The 25,494-nt window shown below is 44.7% G+C and overlaps 1 protein-coding gene across 1 annotated transcript; it reads left to right on the forward strand.

The window, feature by feature from the left end:
- The first annotated feature begins 3,867 nt into the window (after nucleotides 1-3,867).
- LOC130872863 (uncharacterized protein FLJ43738-like) lies at nucleotides 3,868-23,575 on the forward strand. Its single transcript, XM_057767239.1, has 7 exons — nucleotides 3,868-3,885; nucleotides 4,958-5,862; nucleotides 9,405-9,599; nucleotides 15,186-15,483; nucleotides 21,640-21,804; nucleotides 22,916-23,072; nucleotides 23,559-23,575. Exons 1-7 carry the CDS (start codon nucleotides 3,868-3,870, stop codon nucleotides 23,573-23,575), a joined length of 1,755 nt encoding a protein of 584 aa, XP_057623222.1.
- Nucleotides 23,576-25,494: the final 1,919 nt, after the last annotated feature.

A 25,494-nucleotide genomic window follows, 5' to 3' on the forward strand; every position in this document is an offset into this window, starting at 1 on the left:
ATTATTTAAATCACTGCTTGGCCAATCACTTAAACATATTGATAGCTAGCTATTTTATCTTTGGTTAACCCATTTCTATTATTTTATATTTTACCATGAGGCTCATGGCCTACCACAAGGTTTTCTCCTTTGGCGACTCTATGGTGCCTCACCACTCCACCTTCTTTCTCCCAGAATTCAGTTTAGTTTTCCCCGCCTACCTCTATTTCCTGCACAGGCCTAAGACAGTTTCTTTATTAACCAATGATATTCACAGCACACAGAGGAGAAGCCCACATCAGAGCTGTACAAGCACATTCTTTACAAAATACATACATGCCCTTTATAATCCTCTTTTCTGCCACTGGCTGTGAGGCCCCAACTGCTATTTATAACTACCTTTCTCTGCTACCCATTCCTCCACCCTCAGCAAACACCTCAGCAGGTCTTAGCTGTTTTTTTGGAAGAGTGGCCCATACCTTCACTCCTGAAGGGTCTTGTCTGTACCCCTTGTCATTCTGCCTGGATTAGGTTGTTGTGGTTTCTCATTTCCAATCCCCATGTCTCATCAAAAGGACATGGTAGCCCTAAAAGATCTGCACTCCAGACATAATCTTTCTGACCTCCACTGTGGAGAAGCAATCCAATTTTCCCTTGGTGATCTGGATCAGTACACTTCCTAACACTGTTATTTCTTTCTTAGCTTGCTGGCTTAAGGCCATTAGAGGCCCAGAGTGGCCTTGGTGGGGGTGTGAGGGTGGTGTCTGAGCTTCCAGTTCAAAGGAATGTTGTGTCTCCTGCCAATCGTGCCAGAATAATGGTATTTCGTCTTATCCTCGCCCCGGGTTATCTAGTCTCAGGTTCTTGGCTACCCAAGTAGCATTAGGTATAGGTTCCATCTCACGGAGTGTACCTTAAATCAGATGTTGGTTGGTTACTTCTCCAAGCTTTGTGCCACTATTGCATTAGCATATCTTACAGGTAGACCACCATTGTAAATCAAAGGTTTTGAAGCTGGGTTGGTGTTTGTGTTTCTCTTCTGGTAGCCTGCAGAGTACCTTCCTGTACCGAAGATGCCAGCTCCCCTTGTAGTTGTGAATGTTCCGTCAGCTCTTGTCAGGTTTCTGATGAGAACCTGCTTCTAACTGTTGTGGGCTAAAGCTGTGTATGTTTCCTTCTAGGCTGGCAAACGGTCATCAGCCGGGGCAGTGAAAAGTCTGCCAACATTTTAGATTGCTTTTTGACTTTAAAAACAGAAGTTCCTATCATGACTGAAGAGCAAAAGCAGGACTTGAACCCCCTGACCATAAAGATCAGGTCTGCTTCCTGCCTTCCCACCCAGCCGGTATCTATTCATGACCTGGAGGTAAGAATGAACCCCTGCCTTTCCCATTAAGAGCACCTCCTTATCCCACCCAGGTGGCTACTGTGTGTCATCACAGTACGACTTCCCATTTCAGATTCTGTCGGGAGACATGAAAGAGACGAGGTTCCTGGGAGTAGGAGCCACCAAACCTGAGGGTTTTCACTTCTCCCCAAGTGTGCTGCAAATAGAGATCGCTGGCCTGCTCAGAAATGTGTGGGCTTCCTCGTCACAGCAGCAGCACCCAGATGTGTACTTGCAGCTATAAACCCTCCAGGCTCTGAGCTACTGTGTATCCTAGGAGTTCCCTCTTTCTTCTCTGGATCATTGTTCCAGGACTGCTTTCCTGTTCTTCTATTTGCTCTTTGGTTTTGCTGAAACGCATCCTTTAGTAGATATTCCCCCCTCCACATTATTTCATGTTCTACAAATATCTGTATTTCATATTCTCATACTTGGAAAACTGGTTGGTGTCTTAGTTTGCTTTCTAGTGCTGTGACAAAACACTGAGTAAATCCAATCTGGGGATGAGGAGGGTTTATTACATCTTATGGTTTAGAGTCCATCATCAAGGGAAACCTGGGAAGGAGCTCAACTAGGAACCTGGAGGCAGGAACCAAAGCAGAGGCCACAGAGGAACACTGCTTGCTGACTTGTTCTCCATGCCTTGCTCAGCCCGATTCCTTTATTGTTTTCTTTTCTTTTATTATGTTTGAGACAGGGTCTCTCTGTGTAGCCCTGGCTGTCCTGGAACTCTCTATGTAGACCAGGAGGTCTCAGCCTGCTTTCTTGTATAACACAGGACCACCCACAATAGGCTTAGATTGGGTCCTCCTGCTCCAATCATCTTGTCCACAGGCCAATCTGATAGAAGAAAGTCCTCAACTGACCTTTCACCTCCCCAGATGACTTCAGTTTGTGTCAAATTGACTGAACCCAAAAGAAACCGAACCAAAACAACTAGCCAACACATTTGGAACTTACTGGTTAAAAATCAATGTTCAGTGTTTTGAAGACATTGTTGCTTTCCTCAAAGCTTGTAGGATCTTTTTGCCTTGTGAAACTATATGTGTAGTGATTTGAATGAATGCCTCCCATAGTCTCAAAAAGTACAGTGCTTGGTTTCTGCTGGGGGTTCTGCTTGAGGAGGCTTGAGAGACATGGAGGAAGTACATGGCTGTGGGTGGGCCAAAGACCCCACGCCATTCCCAGTTCACCCTTCCTGCTTCCTGTTTACGGTTTATATGTGAACTCCCAGCTTGCTGTTTCTGTCACCACGCCTACCTGATGCCGAGCTTCCCTGTCTGTCATGATAACGCTGGGCTCCTGTCCCTCTGGAGCTGTGATCTCTAACCATCCCTTCTAGAAGTTGCCTTACTCATGAGGTTTTATCACAGCAATGGAAAATTGGCACATGCTGTATCTTAGTGTGAGTAAATTCACATATATACATATTCTTCTAAAAAATAAATCCACATACATTATACATTTATTTTGAAATCAGTTTATATAAAATTGTCAGACTAAGTTTAAGAAATAATTTTCACTGAAATAGAGCATGAAAACCACAGGTCTTTCTTTCTTCCTTATTTTTGATGATATTTTTTAGTGAAAATCTTTTTTATTGGTTTTATTGTGCTATACATTTTTCTCTGATTCCCTCTTTACATCCTGTCTTCCTTTTTACCCTCTTCCATGACCCCTATGCTCCCAATTTACTCAGGAGATCTTGTCTTTTTCTCTTTCCTATGTAGATCCATGTATGTCTCTCAGGATCCTCTTTGTTGACTACGTTCTCTGGGATTGTGAACTGTAGGCTGGTTTTTCTTTGCTTTATGTCTAAGAGTGACTTATGAGTGAGTACATATAATATTTGTTTTTCTGGGTCTGGGTTCCCTCACTTAATATGTTATTTTTACAGATCCATCCATTTGCCTGCAAATTTCAAGATGCCATTCTTTTTTTCTTTTTTTCTTTCTTTCTTTCTTTCTTTCTTTCTTTCTTTCTTTTTTTTTTTACTGTTGAGTAGTACTCCATTGTGTAAATGTACATTTTCTTTATTCTTTCTTTGGTTGAGGGGCATTTAGATTGTTTCCGGGTTCTGGCTATTACAAATAATACTGCTATGAACATAGTTGAACACATGTCCTTGTGGTAAGAATGAGCTTCCTTTGGGTATTGCTGGATCTTGAGGTTGATTACTTCCTAATTTTCTGAGAAATCGCCACACTCACAAGCCTTTCTATGCCAGTTGAAATGTCTAACCCTGCCTCATTCTGGGACTTTGTACTCAGCACCAAGTTCCCAGAAAAGACAGATTCATCCTCCATCTTTGTATTTGCTGGGACGTCTTACAGGTGGAAGCTACACTAGTAATCTTTTAAAGCACGGCCACTAGGAACAGATTGTCTTGGTTTTCTTCTCAGTGAACAAGTATCCACTTCATGTCATGCCTGGGATGCATCTACAGTGGTTTAGTATTCTAAGCTGATGATTCCGTCTTTTAGCCTCTCTTCTTGCCCTCCATGACGGCTCGTCTCCTGGTATGACAGGCCTTTTCCTTGCTGCTTTTAAGATGTTCTTGCCCCTTCCTTTTGAAAATAGAAGTAAATAGAGCAAAACAGTTAAGTGAGGATGTGTCTAGATGTGGGCTTTTTGAGTTAAGCCTGATTGGTGGACTGAGTGTCTTGAGCCTGTGAGATTACGCCTTTTTCAAAGCGAGGCAATCTCCGTGCATTCTTCCTTTTGATAGCTTTCTATGTCCTTTCTGCTCTCTTCCCAGGACTCTCATGGTACAAATGTTATTGCAATTGTCTCACGGAATTCTTTCCTTTTCTTTGTCTGTCTTTCATAGTTCTGTGCTCTCTCTTTAAGTTCACCTCTTTCTCCTTTGCTGTCTCCATTTTGTTTTTAAGACTATCTAGTGAAATTTTTATCTCTTGTTTGGTTTCTGTTGTTTCTTCATTGTACTTTCGGCCAAGGCAGGTGACCTTTACAGATGCTCTGAAGAGAGGCCATGGTTACTTCTTGTGGTGTGGCCATAACAGCAGACTTGAAACCCTCACATTTCCAACCTGAGTCATCTTAGAGTTGGCTTCTGTCAATCTTCTCTTTCTTGACTTTTTGTGTGTTGTATAATTCTGCATTGTGTCTTAGAGATTTTTTGAGTGTTATAAGACTCTGGGTCTTGTCTGAGTCTTTGGAGAATACTGGCATTTTTCACTGTTTTATTATAAAATGTTTCTGACTAGAGTCAAGCTGAAAATCCAATTCACCTGCACACAAGTGGAGTGTTCCCTGCTGCCCTTGCTCTCTTGTAGAGTCCAGGCACACAGGTGGTGTGTACCATGCTGCCCCTGCTCCCTCGTGGAGTCTGGGCACACAGGTGGAGTGTTCTCTGCTGCCCCTGCTCCCTTGTGGAGGCTGGGCACATGGTAGAGTGTGCCCTGCGGCCCCGCTCTCTTGTGGCTGGGCACACGGGTGGAGTGCGCCCCGCGGCCCTGCTCCCTTTTGGAGTCTGGGCACACAGGTGGAGTGCGCCCGGCGGCCCTGCTCTCTTGTGGAGGCTGGGCACACAGGTGGAGTGTAACTTATCATTTTCCTGCTCTCTTGTAGAGGCTCTGCACCCCTGTGTACTGCAGATACCAGTTCCACAATACTCCAGTTCATGAGACCAAGGGGGAGCCCCATGGGACTCATATATTTTTCCAGGATATTAATGTCATCTTCCTTGGGGCCATGCACCCTAGTGACCTGAGGGAGTACCTCGAAGGGCCCCCTATGGTGGTTGAAGTCCATGACAGGGACCGGAAGTCAGAGGAGTATACCCGGAAACCTACCCTGTTTGGAGAGGACCCTGTGGATTCGTACTTCAATCTCCAAGCTTTCATCTCTTCCAAAGACACCGAGAATAACCCCTTTGAGTCCCAGAACAAGATATGGGATCCTTATGGGGTTGCCCGGGTCAGTTTTGCTGACCTCCTTCTTGGTCATAAATACTTGAACCTGGTTGTCCCCATCCATAACTGTGAGCCAAAGTCTGCTGGCCGGAGCCAGGATAGCAGGAACAGGAAGTTTGTAGGGTTCCGGGCCCCCATGGATGTCCTCCAGCATAGCTCAATGCCCACAGGCAACTACCTGGAGGCCAACTCTCTACTCAAGCTCCGAGTGGACATTGCCGTGCCCCTGAGTGCTTGGCTCACAGCTCCTGAGCTTGACTTCATGGGGACCCAGTTCGGCCGCATCATTTTTGTGTTCAAAACCAAGAAGCTGGTCCTCCTACAGAACCTGCTGCAGGACATCACCATGATCAATGCCAAAGCCCTGGACTTGGACAGTCATTCCATCCAGAACATCCAGCAAATCCTGTCGGCCTTCAAGGTACGTGTGAAGATCCAAGAGCAGCAGTGCCTGGATGTGCTCACTGGCTTCCATCTGCTGGACGGAAAGATCCACCTTTTTATTCTGGAAGGCTTGGCAGAACACGGCTTGAGGCAACTGTGGGAGAGTTACCAGAGCAGGTAAGTTGACTTTGCCACATTCAAAGTGAAGCCATGGAAAATCATATACAGTTCCTCTGTATGGAGCAGGGGATTCAAAGTCAAGGGCAGATTCAGTGTCCTCTAGACACTGAGAACAGGCAGACCTAGATGTCCTAGAAGAAAGGGGGAATTTGGGATTGGGATGGTAAGATGCCTAGTAATATGTGTATTTTCTGTGCACTCCTGGTGCCCCAGTAAAACCCACAGAACTCACATAAAGGCAAAAGGAATAACGTTGTCCACTGATCTCCATGCGTTGTCATGCCAAGGTGCACACACGTAATAATGCATTAACAGTTCTTTTTTCTTGATTTTTTGAGACAGGGTTACTTTGTGGAACAGTCCTGGCTATCCTGGAACTCACTCTGTTGACCAGGCCGGCCTTGAACTCAGAGCTCCTCCTGCCTCTGCCTTCCAAGTGCTGGGAGTAAAGGTGTGCACCACCACTCCACAATGCTTAAACATTTTTAAAGGAAACAAAATTTAGGGTGATTTAGAATATGGTACATATAGAGGTCTCCCCTAAGTTTAGAGGTTTAGCTTGTTGAAGAATAGGATCCTTATTTAGTGGGAGGGCATATTTCATGGCCCCAAACCTCAATCTCATGTACTAACAGCAGGAGGGCAGAAGTTGTTTCTCTCTACCAAAGAGGGAATTGTACCCCCGTGGGGCCTGTCCTGATGTGCTGACAAGCTGAGAGACACCAGAGAGATGCATGACTTCTTTTTTTAGATGTATATGTAAGACAATCAAAAACTTATATCCACGCCAAGGTCAATCAGTAAATGAATGTATAGTGTATACTAGTCAAAAAATAGAAACCAAATGTCCTTCAACTGATCATCAAAATGTGGACTGTAGTGTGCTATGCAATAAGATATGTAATGTGGTTACAGAGCAAGATTCTATTTTCCACACACACACACACACACACACACACATATATATATATATATATTTGATTTTTATTGAGCTCTACACTTTTCTCTGCTCCCCTCTCTGCCTCCCCCCTTCCCTTCAACCCTCTCCCAAGGTCCCCATGCTCCCAATTTACTCAGGAGATCTTGTCTTTTTCTACTTCCCATGTAGATTAGATTCATGTATGTCTCTCTTAGGGTCCTCATTTTTGCCTAGGTTCTCTGGGATTGTGATTTGTAGGCTGGTGTTTTGTTTTATGTTTAAAAACCACTTATGAGTGAGTTCATATGATAATTGTCTTTCTGGGTCTGGGTTACCTCATTCAAAATGTTTTCTAGATCCCATCCATTTTCCTGCAAATTTCAAGATGTCATTATTTTTTTCTGCTGTGTAGTACTCCATTGTGTAAATGTACCACATTTTCTTTATCCATTCTTTGGTCCAGGGGCATTTAGGTTGTTTCCAGGTTCTGGCTATGACAAACAATGATGCTATGAACATAGCTGAGCTCATGTCCTTGTGGCACAGTTGAGCATCCTTTGTTTATATACTCAAAAGTGGTATTGCTGGGGCAAGACTCTACTTTAAAAAGAAAAAAAATAGATAATTTTTGTCTGTAGTAGACAAAAATAGTAGAAAAGGGTATTTTTCAATAAATGATATTTGGACAAATTTTCCCCCATAGGAAAAAAAAGTAAATCCCTTTCAAGTCATTAATATAAACAAATTCAGCTATTTAAAGAGAAAAACCTAAGATGGGCCATGGTGGCACATGCCTTAATCACAGCACTTGGGAGGTAGAGGCAGGTGGGTCTCTGAGTTTGAGGCCAGCCTGGTCTACAGAGAGAGTTCCAGAATAGCCAAGGCTACACAGAGGAAACTGTCTTGAAAAACAAAAACAATGAACAACAACAGCAAAAACAAACAAGAAAAAATTTTCATATAGTTTTAAAAGATGACTTAATATTTTTATTAAATTTATTTTATTTCATTTTATGTGTACGAGTGTTTTACCTGCATGCCTCTCTATGCACCCTGTGTGTGCAGCGCCCATGGAGGACAGAAGAGGGCGCTGGATCCTTTAGAACTGGAGTTCCCGGTGTTTGAGAGTCAGCATGTGGACTCTGGGAACCAAACTCTCATCCTCTGCAAGATCAGTGAGCGCCTTAACTCCTGAGCCATCTCTCTGACCCCTCTGTGGGTTTTAAACTCTTCCTTTTGCAGTAATTTTATATTAACAAGACACTATAAACTATGCCCAAGAGGTCCTTTGTACCCCCTACAAGCTTCGTTCTGATGGGGTAGCTAACCAGGTTTCTGACAGCGCCATGTGGGCATGCATTGCACCGAAGTCTGTCACACAGGAATTGTGCAACCACCCTCCTGTTGCCATGGCAACCAAGCCTACCCTCTTTAGCTGTCCCTAATTCCCAGCAGCCACAAATGTGCTCTCTCTATACTTTTGTTATTTCGAGAAATCTACACTAAATTTCAGGTGCCAAATATTCTTGGATCATTTACAGAAGCATAACTGATTTTCATAAGCTCATAAATCAACTCATTGAATGAAGGAGTTGTCTTTATCCTGGTAAATTCCTTGGTGTTTTCTACATAGGCTATCATGTAAAGAGAGATGGCTTCTCCCCCTTTTCAGTCTGTGGGATTTTGTTTTCAGGGGTGCTGGGTGGGATCTGTGTGGTACTTTTCTTCTGCGATCGATAAACACAACTAGCTAGACTATCATGGTCTGCTATCTCAAGCATTTTTTTTTCTTAGAGAAAAAGTTTGATTTTGGAACCCAGGCTGTTCTGGAACTCAGTAGCTTAGGCCTGTTTTAGGACTCTGTAAATTTCCTTGCCTCAGCTTTCTGAGTCCAGGGGTTGCAAGTGTAAACCATCATGCTCATATTTTTAAAAATCTATTTTTGAAAAATTTAGATGACATTAGAGTAGAGAAAAATTTCTCCAATAAGACACAAAGAATAGAGAGAATGATACATTTTTGGCTACATTAAAAGGAGTAATGTTTGTTCAACAAAACATTATAAATTTTTGAAGATAAAAGCAACAAACCAAAATATTTACAACGTATGGAACAAAGTTGGCAATATTGACTGCATAAAAGAATCCCACGTTAAGCATGGTGTGCATGTGGTCAGTGGTGCCAGCACTCAGGAGGGGCATGAGGAGGCCATCCTGCCAAGACAGACTGGAAATGTAAGCTCTTTGAGTCAGTATGATAGCAATAACAGCGTCTATGTGGACATCTTGACAAATGACCCAACTGCTTCACAAAAGAGGAACTACAGTGACCAAGGAGAGGTTCCCGAGGGCACAGGAGAATGGGCACAGACCTCACCAGGTTTCAGGGCACTGGTAGCCGGGCTGTATTTAGGAACCCTGCCAGGTTGCTACTGCTGGAGTACCAAGGTCAGGGACGGACAAAGAAGCAGGAATGGGGGCAGCTGGCCTCAGCCACTACAGCTTTCAGGGTCCCAGGCTGGGTCTAGTCTACCAAGAACAAAGGAAAACCCCTGCTGGACAGAGCGAAGGCATGAAGTCTTCTCAGGACCCACAGCAACACTGATGCTCCTTCCTCCTAGGGTTACTACCTCCAATCGTGTAGCGTGCAAGGTGCTGTATGACTCCAGGTTGCTCTTCCGCCATCGCCTGTACGCTGACCTGGAGACCATTCTGTACCATGTACATTTGTTCAGGCCCGTGTCGCTGCTCCTGCGCTACCCAGCGCTCTATGTTCGTGGGGCTGTGCCACGCATGGCCTTTCAGGCACTGACCAGGTGAGTGTGGATGGGACAGGAGGGGCATCCCACTCTCTGGAGGTCAGGTAGGCCATGGGGCAGCAGACAAGAATGCCCTGCATTTCCCAGGGTTCTCCTGAGATGTATGAGCACATGTTAGCGGGAAGAGGACAGGCCTCTAGACTGAGCAGCTCTGCTCAGTCTGCTCCCCTGGGAACATTCTAGAAGGATCTGAGGAGCGAGCAGCCAAAGCATAATTTCCAGTGAGAACCCGGAATGTAGACCGCAACATCAGCTACAACCTTTCCTCTGACCTGATGCTTCCCTTGGTTTCTGTCCTGAGCCCCGTCCTATACTCCCTCTCTACTGCTGAGAAAACCATTGCAGAGTCAGCTCTTGCATTAGGTGTCCATTTGCTAGGTATGCCCTGCCTGTCAGCCTTTGTTCCAGTGTCCTGAGGGTTTCACCCTCCCTCTGTAGACCAGCTTTGGCTGAGAGGTGCTGGAACCTGGCAAGATCCCAGTTCAGAAGGAACTGGGCATGAGGATCAAGTGATGAGGGGTGCTGCATGGGCAGTCCAGTGATACGGGGTGCCATGTGTGCAGTCCAGTGATGCGCGGGTGCTGCATGGGCAGTTCATGATGAGGGGTGCTGCATGGGCAGTCCAGTGACATGGGGTGCCATGTGTGCAGTCCAGTGATGTGGGGTGATGTGTGGGCAATCCAGTGATGCAGGGGTGCTGTGAGGGCAGTCCAGTGATGTGGGGTGCCATGTGGGCAGTCCAGTGATGCAGGGGTGCTGTGAGGGCAGTCCAGTGATGTGGGGTGCCATGTGGGCAGTCCAGTGATGCGGGGTGATGTGTGGGCAATCCAGTGATGTGGGGTGCCATGTGGGCAGTCCAGTGATGCGGTGGTGCTGCATGGGCAGTCCAGTGATGCGGGGTGATGTGTGGACAATCCAGTGATGCGGGGTGATGTGTGGGAAGTCCTTGTGCATCCCTTGAGGCCCAAAAGAGCAGTAGGGCATCAGGGAAGGCAAGACTGATCTTGAGGAGTCCTTGACCGTTACACTGCCAGCCTCTCCCAAGCATGGGGTAGGCTGTTATCCCTATCTTTTTATTTTTAGGAAGATCTGACCTCAGCTAGTGCTGTTGAATTAGTGAGGCAGAAGAAGGGGAATAAAGGGTTAAGGGAGTACAAATTCAGGAAGAAGAGCAATGGGACTGGAACTCAGGACAGAGGAGGCTTTCACCTTCTTCCTTCAGTCAGGGAAGAGTCTGTGATGCTTCAGTATTTGGTATTAGTTGCAAAGGCTAGAGTGTTTATTTTGGTAGGTGATACAATAAAGTTGGGGACTCTATAGTGGAGGGAACCACTGTTCACAAAATACATTTTGTATTAGGTGCTTGTGGTGGTTTGTTTATATATATATATATATATATATATATATTTTTTTTTTTTTTTTTTTTTTTTTTTTTTTTGAGACAGGGTGTCTCTATGTGGTCCTGGCTGTCATCCTGGAACTCACTATGTTTGACCAGTCTGGCCATAAACTCAGAGATCCATTTGTTTCTGCCTTTCAAATGCTAGGATTAAAGGTGTTTGCCATGTGATGGTTGATGTTAATTCTCAACTTTGGTAAACTTTAGAATCACTGTGGAAACACCTCTGGGTGTGCCTAGTTAGGTGTTTTCAGATAGGTTAGCTGATCATGGATGACATGCCCTGAATGTGGCCTGTAGCACCTCATGGGCTATGGGCTCAGAATGGACAGAGACGAGAAAGGTACTGTTGACAGAGTTTTCTGTCCTGCCTGATCCTGCAGCCGTTCAGCCTCAAAGAAACACACAGAGGTCTGCATTAATTATAAACTGGTTGGCCTTTACCTCAGGTTTCTTATTAATTCTTACATCTTAAATTAGCCCATCATTCTTGTCTGTGTTAGCCACATGGCTTGGTACCTTTTATCAGTGAGGCATTATCATTTTGCTTCCTCTGTGTCTGGCTTCCTTTGTGTTGACTGCAGACTGAGACTTTCCTCTTCCCAGAATTTTCCTGTTCTGGTCGCTCTGCCTATACTTCCTGCCTGGCTACTGGCCAATCAGCATTTTATTAAAATACAAGTGAAAAATCCTTACAAAGTACAAGACCATTGTCCCACAGCACCCCCTGTCCCCTGCTTCTTCAAAACAAGAACTCTGAATTGAATCTCTGTTTAGCTTTTTTCCTGACCATTATCCATAACAACTTACAACTAACAATCTAAACAAAGACAAACATACATAATCCAGTTTTTGGGAACGTGGGTATAGTTTTCTAGGCTACTTCCTGCTGATTGGGGGTGCTGATAATTTTATGGGGACCTACAGAAAATTGAGAATTATGATCAAGTCCTGACTGGAGTATTCTTTTTTTTTTTTTTTCTGACTGGAGTATTCTGTGAGTATTCAGCCAGCAGTCTTGAAACTGTTCTGGATGTAGAACTCAGAGGAAACTACAACAGAGGTCCTCTGAAATGTTGGATCATCTGGAACATCCATTCATAACAGAGATTCTTCGGGGGGGGGTATTTCTTGATAAAACCTGATTTTTCTTAACCCAGAATGAATCTTCTCATTTCTTGTGGAAACAAAAACAAAACCTCTTCTCCAAAGTAACATATCTTTTGACTTAAATTTTGAAGTCAAAGCATTTTTAAAATATTGTATGTTGTATTAATTCTGCAGCATTTGTAATCAAATGTCTTTTAGCCGCAGTTGTTCCTTCCTCAGCCATCAAACCATTTAAGGACAACACAATAACATTCAGTATCCAGACTCTCTGTGTATTTTCCATCTTTATGTGGCTTTATTTTAAACTTTATTTTTTCTTTTTAATTTTTGAGTTTTGAGACAGGGTTTCTCTATGTATTTCTGAATGTCATGGCACTCACTCTGTAGACCAGGTTGTCCTTGAACTCACAGACATCTGCCTGCCTCTGCCCCTTAAGTGTTGGGATTAAAGGTGTATGCCATCATACCCAATTACTCTCTTTCTTTCTTTTTAAAGGACTATATTCTTTTTCTTTTTTCTCCCAAGCCTACATATATTTTAAAACACACCGTAAACCATTTAGAGGTTTTCTTTATCTGAATCTATCTTTACTGTATATCTCTCTTGAGGTTGAATTTAAAAAGTGATGGGCTACTTTGATTGACAGAGGAAAACCCAGGATGGGATGGTATCCAGGTTGTGCTGTAGTTACTGCTTCTGTTCTGATTTGGATCAACACTGAGAGAGAGCAACAAGCTGGGCAGAAAGATGAAAACGTGCTGTTCGGTATGGGAAAGGGACTGGCAGGCAGGGTGGCTGAGAAAACAGCTGTAATTATTAACGATTAGCCCCATTACAGAGAAACCCTGTGTTCAATAGGAAAGGTGCCAGAGGGCCAGACCCACCCCCTAGAAGGTCCATCTTGTGAAAATGTAGAGCTGTTTGAAAGGAGGAGGCCTAGTCTGAGAATACCGCTGAAGGGCTGTTCAGGGTAGTGTTGCCCAGCAGCCTCAGCAAATAGAGGCCAATGCAGCTGTGGTCTTGAACTGATGGTAGAACTTGGCAGCAGAACTTGGTTTTGCAGGCACTAAGGACACAAGAGTAACAGAGTCATGGAGGCTTGTACTAAGATTCTTGAAATCCAGCAAGGCCAGAAAGTATGCGGCAGGGTTGGAGTTCCTGCAAGCACATCCTGAAAGGCCACTGCATGAAGCTGTGAAGGTGAGGTCCGAGTTTTGGTGGAGACCTTGGGATGTTGGGGATGTCAAGACCACAGTATGGCAACTAGGAAAGTTCTCGGTGCAGAGTGGACTTGATCCAAGAACGCTAATGTGCCAGAGTGCTTGCTGAGTGCAGGGTTTGGAGCCCAGACGATCTGTCACAAGTTTCAGATGCTGGATATGGAGCCTCAGGCTTTGATGTTTGTCCTACTGGGTTTGGGCTTGCTTTGGTCTGGTCCCATCCTTTGGGGATGGGCATATTCTTCCGTGTCATTATGTATTTGATTCATGTGGCTTCTTTTTTATTGTTAAGGAGCTCAAAGTTGAGAGATTGCCTCACGTCTCAGAAAAGGCTTTGGGTTTTGGACTGTTGAATAATTCTAGGACTGTTAAACACTTTTGTGTTTAATGGAGGCTTTTAGAATTGGACTAAATGTATTTTGGATTATGAGATAAAATAAGACTTTAGAATCAAGAGGTTGGAATGTTATAATTTCTAAGTGATGTGTTTAGTGGTCAAGTTTGAAAGGGTTAGACTTATGATGGTTAATTTTGATTGTCTATGTATTGGTGTTTAGAATCATCAGGTAAACATATCTTTTGGTGTGTTTGTGATGGTCTTTCCCAAAAGATTAACTGAGCAAGGAAGACTTGCCCTGAATGCAGCTGGTACCACCCCATGGAGTGGGATCATGGACTGGCTAAAAAGAAGAGAGAAAGCTTGTGCTATCGTTCATTCCTTTCTGTGTCCTGCCTGTGGATGCAGCATGACCTCCTGCTAGCTATGCCTTCTCAGCCACAGGGACTGTATTCCCTCACACTAAAGGCCAAACCAACTCCTCTGCCTTTAAGTTGCTTCTTGTTAGGTATTTGATAACAGCAACAACACAGTGCTACAACCATAGCAACTGTGCCTTTGCTTTGATTCTGATGGTTGAGGAAGCAGAGATCCAGAAAGGCCAAGCAAGAGGCAGGTCCACAGGTTCAGCCATATACTTCACTTCAGACTTGGGAAACAGTGGGGGCAGTGAGGAGCACACTGAAGTTCCCAGATGGTGTCAGTGTGTATCCTCTGTCCACTGCAGGGCAACATAGATGTGGTCCACTGCCACCAACAGGAAGTCCTGGGGCTGGGGAGGGAGGACTACTCCTCAGACCTCAAACTCTGTGCAGGAGTGAGCTGTGTAGGCATCGTCCTCTCTGGTGCAGAAGGACCCTGAGATCTACCTGCTGAGGGCTAACTAGCATGTTAGCGTGGTTCCCTAGTGGGGTGTGGGGCTGAGGAAGACCATGGACTGTTGAAGGAGCAGCGGGCTGCATTCCTGCCACCCAGCTCCCGGCCGCCTGGCTAGCTGATGCCCCAAAATAACAACACACACACTGTATTCATATAAACACTGCTTGGTCCATTTCTATTAACGTGTGTAGCACCACAAGATGGTGACGTATCAGGGATATCCTAGCCTACATCCATCTTGGGTCGGAGCTTCATCGCGTCTGCCCTGCAGAGGAGAGGCATGGCATCTGCCTCACTTCCTCTTCCTCCCAGCATTCTGTTCTGTTTACTCCACCCACCTATGTTCTAACATATCAGGCCAAGCAGTTTCTTTATTAATTAACCAATGAAAGCAACAGATTGGTATATGACACTCCCACATCAATGAACAGACCCACAGTCACAGAAAAATATCCAGGGTATATCGTGGACAGTCCCTAACTTTAGCAGGCTTGGAGGAAAGGAACATACATCAACAACTTAGCCAACTAAACCAGCTCCGACCCAGCACCTCTGGCCAACCTGAAGTTTCATTTCTGCTGTGAAATGCAGATGGTTATGCAGGTGAGACTGAGTGGCTGGCCGTTCTTCATTTCAGGATCCACGACATCTGCCACAACAGCACCAGGCTCAGGGAGGTGATTATGAGAGACCTGCTCCCCTCCTCCTCCATGGTTAAAGACCTGAGCCAAGAGTTTGGGATACCCATTACCCAGGAAGAACTCACAGATGCAAAACTGTTAGCCACGTCTCCCCAGCCCACTCCCAATGACACGAACATCCAGCGTCAGACTTCTACCCTCCCAGAGGAGATCCAGACCCACCAGGAGAAGTACCTGCAGTGGAGGAACAACATGCTGCTGAAGAATCAAGACCACAGGGATAGCCTTGTCCAGGTGGGCGTTCTTTCTCCCCTCTGTGCTGAGGCTCCCCAATTTCCTGCATCTTCTAGTAACCAGTAAGAGATACAGGCTACTTGCTCTTCTGGTTTGGGACACTGGGGGACAGTTCAGCAGTATGAGAGGCAGGGCTGAATTATGCTGGAGTATTTGTTTCCAGTCCCCTCACCTTGACCATCCTCCTTAAATATGAAACGGAGTGAGCTCAGGCACAGGGCACTTACCACAGTCTTAGTGTTTATCTTAGGAGAAGACTGTTAAGGGGGTAACATCCTGCTTGAAAGGCATGGGTATCCTAAGTTGTCTAAGCAGCATAGAAAGTAAGCTGGCTTGTAGGAGAAACCATGGAGAGGAGACAAAAGAAGATGGAGAAGCTGGTAAGGTGATCAAAGATCAGTGCTGTGTGGCCTGGATGGCCAAGGATATTGCCTTTCCCAAAGTCAGCCGCAATGTCTTGGAAACACAGATATTTAAAGTGTGACTTGAATCTGCTCATGATCTCTCTTTGTGAGGTCCCACCCCATCCCCTGCCTCTGTGCCCCACTTCTAGTCTCCAAGTTCCCCTTCTTCTGTTCTGTGTCATTATTTACTCGTTGGTGGTCATTTGTATCATTTCTTAACTTTTGAAATTTAAAGGTATTCTAACTCTATGCCAAGACATTTTCTGCTAAATTTATGCAGTTGTTTTCTAGGAGATAACACTTAGGATTAGAATTTTTGAATGTTAGTTCTATTGCCTAGATGATATATTATTTTCCAAAATGATTATGCCAATGTAAGCATCCTTATCTTGTGCAGGAAATTCCATTTTGTATATCCATGCTATGTGCTGCAAGTTGGATTTAGAGATATTTAATTCCTGATGTTCAGCAGTTTTTAAGAGAGGCTTTAAGTTTCACTATTTACTGACGAAGCCTGATATATCTTCAGATATTTTTTGATTATTTTGCCCATATTTGGGCAATATTTTATCTTGAAATTCTCAAAACAACCCAGTAGCATTAATTTTGTGTGTGTGTGTTCAAGACAGGGTTTCTCTGTGTTGTCTTGGCTACCCTGGAACTCACTCTGTAGACCAGACTGGCCTTAAACTCACAGAGATCCACCTGCCTCTGCCTCCTGAGTTCTGGGATTAAAGGCGTGTGCCACCACTGCCCAGCTAGTAGCATTAAATTTTAAATTTTGATTTTGATATTTTTTGAAGCAGGATTAACTATGTAGCCCTGACTGCCCTGGAACTCCCTATGTAGACCAGGTTGGCCCCTAGCTCACATCGATTCACCTGTCTCTGCCTCCCAAGTGCTGGGATTGGAGGCGTGTGTCACCACAGTTGGCTCCTCTTCACTCTTTCAAGGCATCTTTAGCAGAAGTTATTTTTAAACTTAGTATTTTTTTGCATTTTTCACATTGTTTTTGCTTTATTTTAGAAACCTTTTTCTACTCCAAGATCATAAATCTATATTCTTCTTTGAAATGTTTGTTTGTTTTGAAGTTGGGGTGTCCTAGAGTCTTGTATATGATAGGCAAGGACTCTACCACTGAACTGCATTCATAATCCTGATTCAGATATTGTATTTTAACTTAAATTGAGCTGGGATTTTTTTCTTTGAGGTAGGTTCTTGCTATACAGTTCCGGCTGACTTGACACCTACTGTTTAGTTGAGGCTAGCCTTTAACTTAGGGGCCGTACTTCTGCCTCTGCCTATTGACTATGGGGTTACAGGTTGGGTCACCACACTCAGTTGGGGTTTATTCCTGCATGAGGGTAGAATCTGATTTCTTTTCCTCCATGGATGATGAGTGGCCCAGTGTTCTTAGTCTATAGTTACCCCCAGTGATTTGTACAATCAAATCAGTCTGACCAAGTAGCCACTGGACCACTTCATGGTGGTTGGGATCATTACTGAAGTCAAATATATACCGTTATTAGTTTCTTCACAAAGCCAGCAATTTGCTTTCTTGGTTTCCATATAATATATTTCTTTGATATCTGATTGTAATTTTTACAATATTTGGGCTTAATTTCTTTTTCTGAATTCAGATGGAAGTTTAGATGACTGGTATTTTATGAAATCATCTTTATGGAATCACATAAAAAATGTACTGTAAACACCAAGCATGTCTCATGATTTTTTTGGATTTATCTATTTTTTAATCTATATCTATTTATTTGTTCATTTATTTATTCTGCATGTATGTGTACATGCATGTGTGTGTCTGAGTGTGTGTGTGTATGTATGCACACATGGGAATGCACTTTATTGAGGTCAGAGGGCAACTTTTTGGAGTTGATTTTCTCCTCCCACCATATGGGTTCCTGGGATTCAATTCAGGTCATCAGTCTTGGCCGCAGGTTACTTTATCCACTGAGCCATCTTGCCTGCTCTGCTCCAGTGGCTTATAAAGTTTATTATTTTTATTTATGTGTGTGTGAGTAGGGGGGATCAGAAGAGGACATCAGGTCTCTTATTGGTGGAGTTCCAGGAAGATGTGTCCTGTGGGATAATGCTCTTGTACACTGCAAAGATTTGTCACTTGGTTTAATAAAATGCTGATTGGCCAGTTGCCAGGCAGGAAGTATAGGTGGGGAAACCAGACTAGGAGAATTCTGGGAAGAGGAAAGGCAGAGATGCAGTCACCAGACAGATGAAGAAGAAGGTGAGAACGCCTCACTGAGAAAAGGTACCAAGCTACATGGCTAAACATAGATAAGAATTATGGGTTAATTTAAGTTATAAGAGCTAGTTAATAATAAATCTGAACTAACAGGCCAAACAATTATAATTTACATAAGCCTCTGTGTTTCTTTGGGACTGAACAACTGCAAGACCAGTTGGCACAGAAACTTCCGTCTACAGATGGGTTCTAAAACCAGACTCAGGTCCTCTGGAAGAGCAGCAAGAACTCTTGATGGCTGAGCCATCTCTCCAGCCCAGAGCATATATTAGTTTTATTTCATGTGTATGGGTCTTGCCTGCAGGTATATTTGTGCACTGTGACTTGGTAGCTGAGGAGGCCAGAAGAGGGCATTGGATCTCCTGGAACTGGAGTACAGATTGTTGTGTGGGCACTGGAATAAAATCCAGGTCCTCTGGAAGAGCAACGAGTGCTCTTGACCTCTGAGCTATCTCTCCAGCCTCTTAAAATATTTTTATAATTTGTGTTTCTCCATATATTCTGGCTATTGGGTTCAACCTTAATTTAACTGACATAAGTGAGTATATTCTGTGTCATTTCCACTGTTGAGACTGGCTTCACAGGTCCGTCTCTTGGCTTTCGGGCATGCTCCAGGGTCTGTGAAAACAACGTGCGTCCTGCAGTTACTTGTCAACTGCTGTGCATGTGTCTGATATGGCAGCTTGGTAATTTGTCAGGTTCCCTACATCCCTACATCTGCTTTTTTTCAAAAGCAGAGTCATAGTTTATTAAAATGGATTTTTAATGCAGATTTAAGTAGGGGGCATTAGTGAGCACACAGGGAAAGAGCCAGACATACCCAAGTGTGGGTAAAAGCTTCTCAAGACAGTTACCTAATTATTTTTTTTTGTTATTTTTTGTTTTTCAAGACAGGTTTTCTCTGTGTAGCCCTGACTGTCCTAGAACTCACTCTGTAGACCAGACTGACCTCAAACTCAGAGATCTACCCGCCTTTGCCTCCTGAGTGCTGGAACTAACTACATGCGTCACCACCACCCGGCTAGACTGATTTATGAAAGAGTCTATGAGACATTCTGCAGGACACAGCAGATAGTGACTGAACTGTCTTTGAAATTTCCTGCTTCACGGAAATGTCTGCTGAATACTATGGCCTGTGGGCTAAAGATGGATGCCCCAATGGTACAAAAGAACTTTGGGTGACTGTCCAGGCAGCGAGATGTCTCTGTCATTTCTAGAGCTTTGGATTTCTTGTTTGCTTAGGTAATATTATATCCTTCTGGAGTCTTTAATGGAGTTGAAAAATGGACACATAGTTGTAGTTTTCCTTAGTTATGATAAAAGATAAAATAGATATAAATATTATAACTATAATTCTTGCTTGATAACTGTTTTGCTATATGTAATCTTACTATGTTAAAGTGAAAGCCTTTCTTTTTTGTTTAAACAGAAAAAGGGGAAATGATGGAAGTGGGTCTTGTATTAATCTGTTGCTTTCATTGGTTAATTAATAAAGAAACTGCCTAGGCCCATTTGATAGGCCAACCCTTAGGTGGGTGGAGTAAACAGAACAGAATGCTGGGAGAAAAAGGCCGAGTGAGTGAGTCGCCATGATTCTCCCACTCCAGACAGACACAGGTTAAGATCTTTCCTGGTAAGGCAGCTCATGGTGCTACACAGAATATTAGAAATGGGTTAGATTAATATGTAAGAGCTAGCCAATAAGAGGCTGGAACTAATGGGCCAGGCAGTGTTCAAAAGAATACAGTTTCCGTGTAATTATTTCAGGGCATAAGCTAGCCATGCGGGCGGCCGGGTGTCGGAGATGCAGCCCCGCCGCTCTTATTACAACATTTTATTTTATTTATTTTATTACTCCTGTAATGTATTTCATGTGCTCATTTTTTATTATTTCAAATATTTTTGTACCCAGTATTTTTCTTTATGTGTGTTTCTGTTACATATATTTTGATATCTTTGCTTCTTTTAAGATTTTTTTTGTATCTACCTTAAAATCTAGCCCATGTCTCCCCATTTTCACCTCCAGATGTTCAGTGTAGGTTTTCTTCTCTTACCTCATGTGTTGCTATTTTGATTGTGAGTCAGATTTTTCCTCAGGTCTTAGAGAATACGAGGTATCCAGAGTACCTGGTGACCAAGGCTTGATTTTTTTCACCAAGAGGCTTTTTTGGTTAGAATGTTGACTTTAGTGTAATGGAAATAGCACAGGCGGATCTGCCTGACTGGGCCATGACCCCCCTGCTCAGGGATGGGAGGAACAGGAAACTGAGGAACACAGATTTAACCTTCTAAGGATAAGAGGGAACAGAAAAATAATGAAATGTTCTGATGTGTGGTCCAAACGGGCCATGACCAGATCCAATGGTGCCTCTAGCACGATCTTGCTGTGTAACAACCCTTGATCTGCCTTGGCTCTGTTGCTCAAAGCCACAGTAACTGTATCTTGACTACATGGGTGCCTTCCTTGTGCATGTGTGTGTGTGTGTGTGTGCAACAATTGCAACCCTTCTTCTCATTGCGTCATGCTCCTCCTCAGGACTCTAGCCAAGCCATCAGTTTATGTTTAGGTAACCATCTGGATCTTAAATATTTTTTTAAGTGAAAGGTAGTTATTTTTCCAAATTCAGGAGGCAAATAAAGGGCAAGGTAACAATGTGGCGTGGCGCCTCTTCTTCAGGTCCCAGCCACGTTATTTCCATTTTATCTTTTATTTCCGTTGCTCAGCCAATCTCCTCTCTTTTTTTTTCTATCTCCTTTTCATTTTTTTTTTCTTGGTGTTCCTACTGATTTAACCCAGGGCCTCACACATACGAGGCAATGACTGTACCACTGAGCTATATACCCAGACCTTGTTTTGTTTTTGCTTTAGATAGGGTCTCTATGTAACTCAGGCTGGCCTTGAATCCACGATCCTCCTGCCTTAGCCTTTCAAGTGATGACTTTGCAGTTATTTTGCTTTTATTCCCCTAGGAAATCCACAAGCAAAGTCCCGTTACTTCTTTAGCATCCTTTCTGAGGAGGGAACAGTCCTCATTTCCTTACTAGGCCTGCTGGAGAATCCCCTACCCCCTGCCGTACCTCATGTAATATAGCGCTGAAAGTCAGCCATGGCTATGATGCCCATCCCTGCTGCCTTAGGACATGGTGTCCCCTATACACACCACGAAAGTGTCTCGCTCTCCTCACCATTTGAACTGTACATTTTATTCTTCGCTACTAGGTAGATGAAAGAATAGTGGCTTGGTGTATGATGTAGTTAGTGTCCTTGGGAAGCCTCAAGATTTCACTCCTTCAAATTCCACTTTGGATAGTGACATCCTGGATTAGATGGCCTTTTGTCATGGCTGTGTGATTATAAACTCTATTGGTATTCAAGAATTTTTTAAATCAGTTTTTACACCATGGCTCTGTGTCAGAGAACATCTACTGCACACAGGAAAGGCCCGGTGTGGGTAACAATTGCCACCCTCTCTTCAGAAAAATATCACAGAAGCCTACCAGCTCACCAAAAAGCCTCTGAAGTCAATGGCGAAGACAATTAGAATTGCCATTCCTGAGAACAAAGCTGTCCACAACTACAGTATCCAGAGCCTGAACTCCACAGAGCTTGCAAAGAAGGAGATGTTCAAAGAGATGGCCAAGGTGAGTGGCAAGGCAGCTGACACCTCTCAGTGACTGTTCTACTGCTGAGGAGAGACACCATGAGCAAGGCAACTCTTAGAAAAGAAGGCATTTAACTGAGGGTGAGAGTTAGTCCATGGTCATCATGGCGAGGGGAGCAGGCAGACGTGGTGCTGGAGCAGTAGCTGAGAGCCTTACATCCTGATCCCCAGGCAGCCTCAGGCAGAGGGAAAGAGTTGTTGAGCTTGGTGTGGTCTTTTGAAACCTCCAAGTACAACTCCCAGTGGCACACATCCTCCAACAAGGCCACACCTCCTTATCCTTCCTAAACATTCAAATATCTGAGCTTATGGGAACCATTTTCATTCAAACCACCACGCATATGAGCTTTTCTTTCTCTGACCAAGAGTAATCAAGGGCCTTGGGTGAAGGGACATCTAGGGACAGGGGACAAGGGATCAGCTGATGGGGGAAGAGTGTGACTTCACCGTGCTCTAGAGAGCCAGAGGTGCTCAGTACATGCTCAGATACATTTGGTTGAGAACAGTGCAGAAGCTGTTCTTCTGGGGAGCATTGTGTTGCTATGGAGACATCTGTTAGCCCTAAGAAAATCCTTGGTTTAGGCTTTTAGCATTCATTACATGTAGAAAATGGATTTCTCTGTCAAAGGAGGCAATGATGTGACGCTTGTAGGGCTGTCTTAATGTTTAGTTACTGTGAGTGCATTATAGTGTCAGGATCCCGTGTCCCCAGATGCTTCTGATACCTGCGTGGAACCCTGAGGGTGACTGGGCCTTATCCAATACTGTTCTTAGCAGATGTGTGTCTCCGCACTTCTAGGAGCCAAGGAAGAGATTCACATATTCCCAGAGATACTTCTCAGCAATGGTGGAGCCTCGGGACCCAAAGGAAGAGGAGAAGAAAGCCCAGAAGAAGTCCCGCCAGGCCTGGCTCACAGCTGGTGGGTTTCAAGTGTGGGGTCTTCAGAGCACCACTGGAAGCTTCCAGCAGGACCTTAGACTGCCACCCATCAGAAAGATAAATGAGGTCTTCAGGAAGGAGTAGGGCCTCATGTGGGGGGGTTCTGAGGGATGGCCTCCCATCTCACTCACTCGCTCCTCTTATTATTTAGGAATGGCAAGAAAACGCTCTGTTCGCTAACGTGCTGAAGCCCGTGTTGGATCGGGATAGGTGGAGCTGGAGCCAGCGACACCTGGACTTTGACCTGTACAAGAAGCCACCACTTTACCTTGAACTGCCCCCTCTTCCAGCTCCTAAGTCTGCAACTGGTAAGATAGCTCCTCCCTGAGCCACGCCTCCGGGTACTGCAGGCAGGCAGAACGCTGGCCGTCTTGGCTCTCTAGCACCATCTGCTGGTTTTGCATCACAGCCGTAAATTCTAGGTTAGGAAAGCAGGGTTCAGGATGGGCCTGGTATACAGCCTGATGTAGGGCTGGAACTCAGGATCCCTGGCTTCTGGGCTAGGTGTGGGTGCTTGTTGCATGCTTTTAGACAAGTCTCTTTGTTCTGGGCTGGTTTCTGGGCTATAAAATGGGGGATTGGAAGGTACTTAGTGGCTTTTGGAGGTTTAGTACTACTGTTACCGAGGGCTAACCTCCTCCACTGCCTGTCCCAGGGCAGAGACCTCATGGGGAATATCTAACTCCATTTTAGCTCTAGTTGCGGCTCGACTTACCTGGGGGAGGTGAGGAGTGTCAGAGGCATACCTCTTGTTTAACCAGTCTCCCCAAGTCCTCTTTTCTCCCCCTTCACAGCTGTTTATGAAGACTAACACATATCTGTTGGTGAAAAGAGGCAGACTTTGTTCAGGGAGAGCACACAAATTTATCTAGCAGCGGGCTTTGTCAGAAAAGAAAAGCCAGAGAAAGCTAGATTCAATAAGTAAGGGGTTCTTGCCTCCTGACTCCTGAGGACAGCTCATTATATGGGAACAGTCTCCCAAAACAGGAATTGCTGGCAACTTGGCTGGCTGTTGTTTCCCCCCCAAGTGTGGATTCTGCTCCTGCACTCCCAGCTAAGCCCCTGTCCTTCTGAGACTGGAGAGAACCTGTGTGCAGTTGCCCCAGGTTCAGAGTCAGTGGTACTGTCGGTAAGGCTCCAGGGGAGTGACCTGTGCAGCCCAGAATGTGAGGCTCGCCTCTGGACTCCACTGCTGGCCTTCCCAGCTGAGCTCCTCTGGTCTGTTTGCCTGTGAAGACAAGAAGCTCAGGTTAGGGCTTAGCTACTCCCATCAAGTTCAAGAAAACCTTGACTATACCGAGGAGGACCAAACTAGTGGCCTCTGGAATCCAAATGGATGAGGGACCGCCTGGTGCAACAGCCCATACAAGCCCACACATCCCACGGGGCTGCTGAGAACAGGGGTCTCCTGGCCTTTCTCAAGTTCCCTTCTGGAGAGTATTTTTCCATGCAGCTTCTTGTTCCTGGTTCTATAAAGGTGTGTACAGTCTGCTTATACAAAGTCCCCCCCTTTGTTAATTTTTAGCCAACTAACTAATATCTGGGAAATTATTTTCTAAGTCACAGCCCTGTTAGGATGCTCAGGTCAGCCTAGCTCTCACAGTGTCCATTTCAAGAATCCAAGATAAGACAGGTGTTGGTGGCACACACCTTTAATCCCAGCACTTGGGAGGCAGGGGCAGGCGAATCTCTGTGAGTTCGAGGCCAGCCTGTTCTACAAGAGCTAGTTCCAGGACAGGCTCCAAAGCTACAGAGAAACCCTGTCTCAAAAAACCAGAAAAAAAAAAAAGAATCCAAGATAAGCAGAGAAATAGAGTTTCATCTCCTGTGCTCCCAAGAGCCCCAAACCAGGCAGAAACTTAAAATCGGGCAATCAAGGAATACTAGGACACTGGGTGACCTGTGTATCAGCAGAGAAGAACCTGGAGAAGACCAGCTTGCCAGTGACACATAGATGCATCTTGTCCTCTGCAACCATGAAGGACAATCCTTGCAGAGAAACGAGAAGCCTTATATGAGAATAGGCACACACAGTCCAAGGTGGTGCTGTTTACCCCCTGGTGGGGAAGCATTACAGATGAGAACGACTGTTGTGAGCATCGGGGCTGGAGGGAGGGCACCATCCATGGGCTCTAGGACCTCATCTCCCATAGTGAGACCAAAGGGCCCAGAAACCATCAACGGGGGTGGGGGATCATGAGTGAAAAGCTGGTTCAGAGGAGTAATGGGACCGGAACATGAAGTCTAAAAGGGACACAATTTTTGATCTTTTATATTCTTTTGTTGATAAGTGGTTCTGACACATGTTGTAAGTGCATTTTGTTTTGAATTCCAGTGAGTAATATGGACAGCGCTATACAGCTATTTCTGATTTTGTGATCTAGTAGAAATGACTGCCCCCGCCTCAGTTCCCTGTGAGCCTTAAATGACAGTATGATAGCTGTAGGGCCTTAGGTCAAAGCTAGCTGCGGCTTCTTAAGGGAGGAGAAAGCCCTTGAGTGCCTGCAAGTGAGAGAAGGTATCCTGGATGGTTCCAAGTTCTCCACTTCATCTTTCTCTTTTTAGTCAGGGTTTCACATTGCCTAGGCTGGCCTTGAACTTGCTGTGTAGCTGAGGCTGACTTTGTACACCTGATCCTCATGCCTCTACCTCTTGAGTGCGGGCATTACAAGCATGGGCCAGTCCCTAGCTGCTTTGTGCAAAGGCTGATGCTACCATGGCCGGGGACAG

Source organism: Chionomys nivalis, chromosome 1 (genome assembly GCF_950005125.1).
Source record: "Chionomys nivalis chromosome 1, mChiNiv1.1, whole genome shotgun sequence".
Taxonomy (NCBI): domain Eukaryota; kingdom Metazoa; phylum Chordata; class Mammalia; order Rodentia; family Cricetidae; genus Chionomys; species Chionomys nivalis.

Excerpts from the sequence above, each read along its gene's own strand:
- LOC130872863 (XM_057767239.1), top strand. Across the intron at positions 5,863-9,404 it reads TGGGAGAGTTACCAGAGCAG|GGTTACTACCTCCAATCGTG; the intron begins GTAAGTTGACTT and ends CCTTCCTCCTAG. Across the intron at positions 9,600-15,185 it reads GCCTTTCAGGCACTGACCAG|GATCCACGACATCTGCCACA; the intron begins GTGAGTGTGGAT and ends TCTTCATTTCAG.